The sequence below is a fragment of the Malurus melanocephalus genome, unplaced genomic scaffold, assembly GCF_030028575.1.
Source record: "Malurus melanocephalus ecotype Western Australia unplaced genomic scaffold, MMel_1.1 scaffold_169, whole genome shotgun sequence".
NCBI lineage: Eukaryota > Metazoa > Chordata > Aves > Passeriformes > Maluridae > Malurus > Malurus melanocephalus.
In genome coordinates this window covers 383,305-394,087 of record NW_026623401.1, presented here as the reverse complement: position 1 = coordinate 394,087, position 10,783 = coordinate 383,305, and the positions used below count along the sequence as shown (strand labels likewise).

Sequence of the window (10,783 nt, the reverse complement as noted above, 5' to 3'; positions counted from 1 at the left end):
CGGCGGGGCGGATGGTGCTGCCCGGCCAGCGCGTCTCGTTGCCGGGTGAGGCGGTGCCGCCATGGCCGCGGCGGGAGCGGGACCGGCACCGGGCTGGTGGGTCCGGACAGCGCCGGSACCGGCACCTCCCTCCCCGGACCGGCCTCTCCTGCCCCGGCAAAGCAGCGGGGACATCCCGGGTTATCCCTCAGCACCCCGGGTCACCCCTCGGCTGAGGCGCGGCGCGGCCCGATGGTGCTGAGAGGACGGGGGAATACGGGGGGGTTCGGCCCTGCCTGAGGGGGAGCGGCCGGTGGGTGTCGGACCAGGGCTKGGGCTATAAGTGCTGCGGGTTGTGAGACCTCAGAGTTGTTTGTTTCATATAAATACGCGGGTTTGACATGAGGTGTGACACCCATGGTGTGGGTTCTCACAGGCTGATTGGAATTTTCACTCCTTATTAAGGCTTTTGAGATCTCTGTCCCGTGAAACCCCCCGTGTCATGAGAGGTGTGTGAGATGTGTAAGGAAACATCATTCATTTACAGAGAACCTCAATCCTGAAGTTTATKGTCACTGCTTTGTAAGAGTTGTTTTAAAATTGAGGTTTTTCCAGCCTTTCTACAGTCAATGACTKTAAGTACTTGGCTTTCTAGTCTCTAATTTATAATAGTACCAAAGTGTGGGAAGTCATACATATATTTTTTCCTGTGTATAGGAATAATTTAATTTKAATTAAATCCTTCTACCTAACTCCATGGGGTTTGGTTACAGGTATGATTTTTGTCCTAACTTGTTTTTTAGATTCAAAAATATCTTCAGAAGCTTAAAATGGAAAATACCAACTTGAAAGGAAGTGCAGAAGCCACGGATATTTGTGACCTCAGAATGGCAACCGAAAGAACTGAACTTGGGCTCAGAGTAAGTAAAATAGAGCAGATCCAGAAGATAATCCAGTTTTTTAAGTCTTTGTCAGTAATTCACTTGGGCTGTGTATTTGGCATCCTGCAAGATCCCTTTCYATATAGCAACTGATGGGATTACTCAGACACTACAGTTCAGAATGTTGGCTCCCTTTTTTGGGTGATCAGAATTAACTGATCTTGTGCCCCTGAGCCAAAATCAGATTTTTTAGTCCAACAGTTGCCCAAAGTTTATCAGCTTTTCAGTCAAGCAAAGATCTGGATTGCTTAATGAACTGAATTAAATAAAATTAATATCTCTTAACTCTTTGTAATAGTCTAAACATCATTTTTTCCTCTAACAGAAACATGCTGAAAATCATTTAAATATTGTAAACAGACAGGAGCTAACTCTTTTTTCTGCTGGTAATAAAGAAGTAAATTCAAAAGAGCTCTCTAAGTGGTAAGTGAAACATGTTTTATTGCAGCAGGCCATAAAAAATATAGTGACAGAATCTTGTATAAATAAGTGGGAGTATTGACCTAGATGAAGTTAGTTTGGTTATTTACTTTTTTGGGTTTATTTGAAGTTTTAAAAAAAACCAAAACAAAGCTAAATGCAATTCTAAGTTGCTCCAGCAGTGCTCTACTAACTCCTGTGACTTTACTTTTGCTAAATGCAAATCTAAATAAAATACAGTCATTTGGACTGAGCTGGATGAAAGCAGCATGGGTTTAATTGGGGAAATCTGATTTTTAGAAACCTCAYTGTTTCTTTCTCAACCAGGGGCCTTCCTTTTGGTGCTTGTCAGAAGCAGCTGGTTTTGCCTCGGGTTGAGCCTGTGACTGTCCAGAGGTGCAGCAAATCAGCCYCTCGTGTGTGCCAGGGCTCTCAGGTCTGAAATCACACACTAATTTTTCTGCCAGAGACCACATTCAATGAGTATTTGCTGTCTCTTAGTTCATTGGTACATCCCATAATGCTCTAACCCACCATGAATTCAGGTTTTGGTAATACCCCATGACTGAAGGTGTTAAAAAATTCTCAGTAGAAGGAGCAGGTGAGATGGGAACCTTCTCCCAGCCCAGGATAACATTGGGAAGGATTTCAGTATCATCCATGCAGATGTGGAACTGGCACTTTCCGCACATCTAAGCTGACAAAGTCACTTTTATCAGGTGTTTTTTTATTAATCATTTCAATTCTTGTTATCCTGTGTGGCACTTTCCCTTCCTGTTAGTTGGAGTGGGGAGAGTTTGCATTGGGAATCATCCCCTGTTTTAATTGAGAGGGTGCTCAATTTCCCCCAGTTCTATTTTAATAGCACCAGCAGTTTCCTCCTTGCATAAAGGTGTGTTATAGTAATAAAATAAATACCACAAAAGCACTGATGAGGTGAAAATTGAACTTTCTGTCTCTGTGCAGCCATGTGGGTAAAAGAGTAATTGGCTTGGATAATAACTTGTGTTCTTACAACCCCAAATCTAAATGARCATCTCATTGATACATCTGCTTGTAATTACCATCAAAAGAAGAGAGAATATCTTGTGCAGATAAATAAATTAAACCAGTTTTAGTGCTTTCACAAAATATACAGTTATTTAATAGTTCAAATACGCATCTAATGGCTCTTGAACTTTTAAGAGCGTATTTTATTWGTGAAAATTGGAATTTTCCTGGATTTATTTTTACATTTATGCAGTAGAAGATGCGCYAAAATATTTTCAGCTAAGGAAGCTTTTACTGTAATAAAAACCTAGGGCATCACTCTGGCTTTTATAGGTGTGCTTTAGGTATTTCTTACAATGAGAAAAACTTAKGAAGTCTTTTTCTGTCTATTGGGATTTAAATCATCATGATTTTTATTAGCAGAATAGTTGAACTCATTCCATGCAGATCACACAGTGCATTAAGAACTACTATGTTTTAATTCTGATTACTACCAGGATTTTTTTATTTCCTCATTTACTAATAATCAAGTGTCTGCRTTGAGTCAATGAGCTGTAACTGATCCAGAGGAGCTGTTCTAGTCCATCAGGTCAATGATTCCTGAATTCCAGTGTCTGGCAGACACAGCCAAGGTAGACTGGATCCKTGTTATCCCCTGTGAGAAGCACAGGGAACCTCCTCCCAGTGGATGGGTTGTGTGTAAACCACAGCACAGGGACCTGTGCTGTTCCASGAAGTCAAACCTGACTGGCCTTTCCACTCCAAATTTAGCTCAAAGGTGTGCAGGTGTGGAAATTTCAGAGCTGGGAATGGAATKAATTGAACAAAGTCTGCAAAAAAGTGTGTGTTTGGATAGTAGTTCGAGTCCTTGTAAAGCTTTTCATCTAAACAAAGGCACTTTGTTGTTTGCCCAGTTCTGTGTGGAGTCAAATAATACTAATTTTATCATTATTTTGCAGATATACAACATTAGACAATTTCTGTTTCTAAGTACTTCAGCCCCAGCGCAGTTATTTTAAGATTATCCCTATTCTATATTTCAGCAGCAAGTGGAAATGGATTTTAGAATTATGCTTGACTCAGAGAACTTGGATAGTAAAGCTGCTTTAAAACATCCCAACAATGAGACCAGGCTGCCACTTATAACCAAGAAAATATCTGCTCCTGTAAGTAACTTCTATTATTTTATGGGTTTATTATATGTAGTTTTGTACTATTGCCATTAATATGTGTCAGTCCTAAATAAAACATATATGTGAAAGTAATTGCCTCATAATTTCCTGCTTTTTTGGCATGAATATATAAAGATCAAAATATACTGAGTGATAATACTGGGGAAATCTGTAATGTAGCAGGTTATGTACCAAAATCCCAATCCAGCAAAAGTGTGGATAAACATGGGAATGTGCATAGTCAGTTACCTCAGGAAAATCAGGGAGGGCAGATAAACTGGAGCTTGGGCAGTTTTGGATGTAATCCAAAGATCAAGGAAAAATTAAAAGCCCATTCTTTTCTCTGCTCTGGAAATGTTCAAACTGTGTTAGGATCAAGTTTGATTCTTCCCGATTTCTGTGCTGCAACTGCAAATTTCAGTTCTGCTGCCAATTCTGCAATTGTTCTGCAGCAGTTGAATGTGAAGATGGTATTTTTAGCAAAGTATGCTTTCAGAAAAAAAAAAAGAGTAGGCACAGCCATCCCTCCAAAAAATCAATTATGTTCACAAATTTAGCACAGCACTTTGGTCCACACACCCAATGGTCTCACATGGGGATGCTCTTCTACAATTTAATTTATGTGACAGAAGCATCCTGCAGCAAACCCAGTGCTCTAGGAAAGATTCTGGGGTATTTGGTTTTAAACAACATAAAGAGAATCTGTGAATGGCACAGTTGTGAGCTGCCACTTATAAAAAATGATTTTTGAAAGCTGTTGCCCAGACTAAGAGGTGATTTGTCTAACCCTRTGATAATAGAGTTAATTAGAAAAAAGCATCATGGCTAATAGCTTTTTAGAACCACTCTAAAACACTCACAGAGAGGAATATTATCCTACTGCCGAGAGCCATGTGTTTTACCACTCTCCCTGAAACATGCACTGAGCACAGAAAACTTATTGGGGACTTAAATTACAAGCATTTAGTGGGAATTAGTCAAGCTCCCAGATACATATTTACAGTTGCTGAGGAGTTGATGGGCTAAAAACCAAACAGCTATTTCCTCCCTAATTTATTCTCTTCAAAGYTTTCGAGTCTTGGAGCACAATGTGGGGCTTGGTACGTTCTGCCTTCTCTGGCTGTAAAATTTTCGCAGTTATTTGCAGAATCCGCCGCTGAGATGAGTTTGTTGYTAAGGGTGGTGCCTACCAGCACTTAAAGAAGGGATTTTGTATGATCTGTGTGATTCTATGTGCTATATACGATTATTAGTAGTGACTCCAGTGARTCAGAGCGCGGCTGCGGGTCTGAAATGACGTTTATTCGGATAAAATTCAGATTGAAAGCGCCGCAGGAATCGGGGCCGGCGGCACCTGCCCGGTGTGGGCGCGCGGCCGGCAGGGGGCGCTGTCTGTACGCGCACGTGCCCCAGGTGTGTCCGTGGGGTCATCGTGCGGCTCCCAAAAAATCCCGGGAAAAATCACTCCCATCCGAGTAAATGAAAAACTAATTGCCTCTCGCACTCCATTCAGGTGCATTCCAGGAGTTTTCGAGGAGAGCTGAGCGGTTGAAAGCGTGGTGAGGTTAAAAGCACGRGGTTTGAGGTGACCTGAGGGGTCAAGCACAAATCTACCCAGACTTTTTATCATCCTGCCATTCCAGTAGYTGGAAAAATTATTACTCAGGATCTCATTGTTTCATCAAAAATGATGTCTTTTCTTGTTCTTTTGATATTATAAAGTTGCTGATGCTGGATTTTATAATAGAAACTAAGAACAATTAACTACTGCCCTTTTGTGCCTTTTTGGGTCTGACAATAATGCTTCATCGTCTTGCTAAGTTCTATAGTGATTTTGTTTGAAACACAGACCRGGCATCACTTTCTTTTGCAGCCTATATGTGGATAAGAAATGAAAAATGATGAGTGGATAATTATTAAATAKGTATACTTCCCATGGAGTATCCAGCCAAAGGAACAGTAATCTGAATTGCAGCAAAAATAATTCTGATGTACTGCTGCAATGTAGAAAAGATTCACARCTCTACCTTCCGTTTTCATAGGAGTGCTGTTCTGTTATAGAATTATACTGGCACTTTTGGGTCCTTGTTTTCTTATAAATGTATATTATACTGTAAACTTAGGAACCTTTTCATTTATTCATGAGATAGAATTTAATATGGTGATGATTTCTAGCCTTTATGAGTTGCATCTTAACTAGCATGGCTCTAATGGTGATGGCAGTGATTCTGGGGGTTTTTTTAAGTTCACTTGTTTGAGCACAACTGTTCTAATACTATTCTCAATTATTCATTCTTCATTCAGCATTTGCATCTTGCTAATCACTAATGCTTATCCCTGAAAGTGTATTTATTTTCAAAATTACAAAGCAAGGCAGGGCAATTCCTTTCCTTTCAAGTGACTGGAAGAAGTTGTAGAAGAAAACCAGGTCTTTGGGTGCCCCAAACCTGATTGTGTTTTAAACCCAGGCATGTGGCTCTAATTGCAGAGTTTGGCAGTGGTGGCAGAATGAGATTTAAACAAATTGTTGTCACACTACAGTAAATCAAAAGAATCTCCTTGCGTTTGTATCACGGTGTGTAATCATAATAAGCGGCACGGTGATTTAATAAAATCTTCTTGTCACTAAAAATAAAAAGGAAATAATTGGTGAGAGAGAGTTAAGTTAACAGATGACTGCAGTCAGCATCCTCTCAACCTGGAAATGGGAATGTGAAGGTCACCCCCATCTTGCCTGACAAAAGCAGAACGTTTTGTTGGTAAACAAATTAATCTTTTGAAAGGTCACCATTTGTTTTAAGTTTTTATCCAGTTCTTGTCATCTGGAATTGGAGATTGACTGTCATTTTGCAAGGCGGGGGTGCCACCAGAGCTGCTGAAGCTGTTTGCGTGCATATCAGCATTCCCTGAAAAAACTCAGTGCCTGATTGGGATGCCATGGGCTGCTGGTTTACAGCTGGCTCTGGACAGGAATGGAGGCTCATCCCTGAATTCCAATAAGTTGATCCTACACATCCTGCCTCRTGTAAACTGGCCCTCTGCCCACAAGTAAAACATATTGTGGTTTAAGCCAGCAATTATCTTTCGTTTCTTCCTTCTGTGCTGCTTCTGTTGCCCGTTTCAAAAAGCAGATGTGGGATTCACCCAAGTTGTCCCTCTATTCTCTTTCACACCTGTTAGGGAGGAATTCTGATGGAGCTGGATTTCTCGGAGAGCTACAGAGCAGGAGTTCAGCAAAGGGGCAAAGCTTGATTTTTCCAAGCATATGGAAAATTGACAGTTCAGAGCCATCTCTGRTCACTTTAAGAGCTTAAAGAATAAGAATCACATAAAACCTGTTGTTAAAATGCAATTCCCAATTTCTTCCAATTAAACTTGCCTTCTCCAAGCTCTTTCCTGCCAGTTTCCTGAACATGCTGAAAAGTGACCTTAGTTCCATTTATTTTATTTTGCTGTGCTTCCTCCTTCCATTTATAGGGGGAAATGCTGCGTCCATCAAATCTTGACAGGAACTTCTTACCAACAAAGATGGCAGTTTGGAGAAGATAGATGGAATGATAAATTAATCTGTTATATCCCTTTTTTTTACCATCTCTATCAAACCCTCTGATTTTCTTATATTTACCAAATCTGTCTATTCCTGGTTTATAAACTCTAGCCTTTATACACCATACTCATCTTTTCCCTGTATTTAATACCAGTCTCTATTCTTCTACTGGAGGAAAAAATACTCTAAAAGCTATTTACAAAAAAAAAAGAAGAGATGTTCTGGTTAAATATTGCTAGGTAAAAAGAAAACAAATAGAAAACTAATCAGAAAAATCCCTGTGGTGTTCCAACAAGTGCCCTATTTAAAATGAAGCAAAAAGAAAAAATAAAGTGGGAGAGGTTTATCCACAGGAGAAAAACACTTTAGAAAGGGTAATAGAATTGTTTTTCTTGTGTCCCAGGTTAATTACACTCAGAAGCACTTGAAATGAAAAAATAGTTTTTTAGCACACTCCAAGCATATTTTAAGGCAAGTCAGCCTTAGTCTGCCCTGCAATTTAAGTGCTCCTTTTCAKCCCTATAAAACTGAACTTTAAAAATGCCCCTGATGAAGCAGTAAAGCTAAAAGTAAACCTTTGTGTTGCAGTACTTAATATTATTTTTAAGGTCCTGTTGTTGTTGTTGTTGTGTTGGCTTAATTTTAGAGAAAATAACTCCCAAAGTGGAAGCAGTTTGGCAGTTTTGCTTTGATATCTCACAGAATTCTTCAAGAGGGAGCTGATGCAGCAATGAGGGTGCTGAAAGAAAATGGAAGGAGGTGCAGGGATTGGGTGGAATTTTCTTGGGGMGCTCTTGTGGATCAGCTCCATGGTTCCACTCTGCTGCCTGTAAGGAAGTGAATGATGGCACTGAGCAGAGTGAATGTGAGATTAAATCACATTTCTGTTGCATCAGTCCTTGTTTTAACATCATACCTGCCATGGACTTTATAGAAATTAAAGGATACAGCAAAGAAGAATTAAATATCTRTCTCCAATTGAAAAAAACTCCAAGCCTCCAGGCTGCTTTTGAACTCACACACTCTACCTGAACTCCTTTTCCYTGTAGCTTATTGCATCTCTATGAAYACAATGAAAATAAATATATTCCATGAGCTGTTTATCATAATAACACTCATAACTAGGGTTTAAATTAGGATAGAACTGACCAGGAGTAAAATCAGTGCTGCCTTACTGACCCATCAGCAACAGCCTGGAAGAAGAATCACTGTTTAATTCAATTTCTTGCCTTTTTATGTATTTTTGTTGTGGCCTCAGCAAAATGCTGAGGCTGAGGGTGAGCAGAAAAGTATGGTTTATATTTTCTTTATCTCAGTATCAAGCCATTTGCAGGCAGCTGGTATAAAGTTGATCTTTGTTCCATRGTTATTGCTCTTTTCTTGGAACACCAGGACATGAGGATTCATCCACCTCCATCCCTTAAAGCAGAATTTTCCATATTGGCCGTAATAAAATGAGGGCCTATTATTTCCCTGAAAGGTTCTCTATTATTATAAGAAGTCCTGATTTTCTTTCTCCCTAATCTCTTGTGGGCAGTGTTGTTAGACGAACTGGGAGGAAAGATTAGAATAGTTAATTTTGATCTGTCTTATTTCCTTCTTAGGATTGTGAGCAATTCTTTAGGGTTGATTCTCCCTTTCTAGAAGGTTGATGGGTGATGTTATTCAGTAATTAGGGCATAACAGTGATCCAAGATCCCAATCATGGCTGGGATCCTGTTGTACTAAAAGCTTGATAATCACTCATTAAAAGCTAATATTTAAAAGTACTTCTTTTTCTGTCGGGTTCCTTGTCTGTGTATGTATTTTATATTTTTTAAGACTGTTCTGTCAAGAAACATTGTATTTATACCACTCTTCTTAAAACTGAGCAAACTTCCTGAGATTCCTTTGTTAATAACTACCCAGATTTGCATTGCAAAAATCACAAAACATCAATTGAATGTAATTAACTTCATTTTAAATTACTGAAGTAACAACAGTAGACAATAYTGTGGCATGTTCATAAGTAGTAAAAGGAGTGGTGCACTGTTAAATCTTAATGACACAGTCACAGCAGAAATTCTATTTATTATTTATTGCTGCAGGAATAGAGAAGTGTCTGTAAATCCCAGATTTCCTTTTGCTAAAAGGAGGTTCTGTCTCTTCCCAGATGTGCAGTGAGAAGACAGGGAAAGGTCTCACACTTCCCAACCCTTGGGCTTTGTCYGCCTTTCACTGCTTGGGTTCTGCCTTGCCCTTGGTAGAAGGAGGCACCCCAAAAGGTGAGTCCCAGAGCCCCCYTGGGTGCTGCTGGGCTGCTGTTTGCAGCAGATATCTGGGAACTGAATTTTCTGCCACCTCAAACTTGTAAGAATTGTGATGTTAAATGTTGCAAAGGGTAGRAATCAACTTCAGGGTGTTTACTCCAAGKAGTAGCTAATGCAGGGTGTAGTTGAGCATCTTCCTGAGCCAGTTCTCATAACTCACAGGGTTCAGCTACTGCTGGAAACAAGAATTTTGTGTGTGGTGGAGGTTCTTGTAYAAATAACAGTCAAAATAAACTACCRTGATTAACAGCTGATAATTAATTGTTCAATCTTAACTAAACTTGCACTCGGGCTGTTTCAGCAATCAGTTTATATTCATAATTGCATGATTATATTGTGCTTTACAAGAGTTAATTCTCAGCCATTCTGCATATTAAATTGCATTGTGCAAGCATCTAATTATAGATCCCCAACATGTCATTCCCTTTCAGAAATAGCACTGGTACAATACTTTGTGYGTATTTATCAATTTTTATAGGCAAAGCTCATGCTTCTTCAAGGTAAAATATTGAATATTGAAAGATAGGAGTCTTTCAATTAAAGGAAAGTGCTGCTTTTGTAGTTCTGATGTAGAACTTGGGTCTGCCTTTGCTTAATTCTTTCTTCATTGCTACAAATTCCTTTTCTTTCCTAGCTGGAATTGTTCAGGAATGTCATCTTCTTGTAGGTCCTCTGAGCCTAACCAACCCAAGGCTCWTCCTTCCAGCAGCAAAGACAGCTCTGCCAGCTTCTCCTGTTGCATCCAAAGCAGCACCTTGCCCTGAATTTCCCAGRCAGCACAAGAAATCAGCTGGAGGTGAGTACAAAATGTTGATAATAACCATCAGCTTCACTCTTGGGCCCTGGTTTTATCTCCCAGGGAAATTCTCTGTGATGAACACTCAGCAAATTCTGAGGGGCAGAAAGCACATGAGCATCCTGTGTCTTGCAGCTGAATAAGAATCAGATTTCTTCATGCCTGGGAGGGTCTGGATCCTGWTCATCTCTGGGATCCTCCTGAGTTYCTACCTGCACATTTCAAATTTGAAGCACCTGAATCCAAAGCTGTGACGGTGTCAGGCCAGCGGTGCTGTAAATCATGGCTTTCACCAGCTGATCATGACATGAATTTGCAATGTGATTAAATGAATAACTGACAATAAATGAATCAAACCTGCAGTGCATGTTTTTCTTTGCACAGGAGAGATCAGTAGCAGGCTGGAGAACACAGACACCAGCACTTTCCCAAAGCCAAAGGAAGCCATTTATGGCACACATTCCTCCAGTAAAGGTAACACTGCACCGCTTCCATCCAGCAGTTCCATGGTTTCAACAACGAAATCAAAGCCAGAGTGGATGTATCCAGCTCAGCAGTTGAAATCTCAGGTGCACGTTCCTGCTCACACACAGGTATTTGATGGAATGAATCACTTAATGAGGATAATG

General features: G+C 40.1%; 1 protein-coding gene across 5 annotated transcripts in view; it reads left to right on the top strand.

The window, feature by feature from the left end:
- Positions 1 to 53: 53 nt before the first annotated feature.
- Positions 54 to 10,783, top strand: part of IQCH (IQ motif containing H) — a 51,017-nt gene continuing 40,287 nt past the window's right edge. For 2 of the 5 annotated variants that reach the window (XM_057372290.1, XM_057372284.1), the window contains exons 1-8: positions 54 to 292; positions 783 to 899; positions 1,246 to 1,343; positions 1,668 to 1,776; positions 3,374 to 3,496; positions 9,202 to 9,313; positions 9,993 to 10,154; positions 10,539 to 10,747. In XM_057372290.1, the coding sequence (XP_057228273.1) occupies positions 810 to 899; positions 1,246 to 1,343; positions 1,668 to 1,776; positions 3,374 to 3,496; positions 9,202 to 9,313; positions 9,993 to 10,154; positions 10,539 to 10,747 (903 nt within the window). In that variant the 5' untranslated portion in view covers positions 54 to 292; positions 783 to 809. Of the gene's footprint in view, positions 293 to 782; positions 900 to 1,245; positions 1,344 to 1,667; positions 1,777 to 3,373; positions 3,497 to 9,201; positions 9,314 to 9,992; positions 10,155 to 10,538; positions 10,748 to 10,783 lie in introns of those variants that run through there. The other 3 variants (XM_057372287.1, XM_057372288.1, XM_057372289.1) reach the window with 3 other exon arrangements.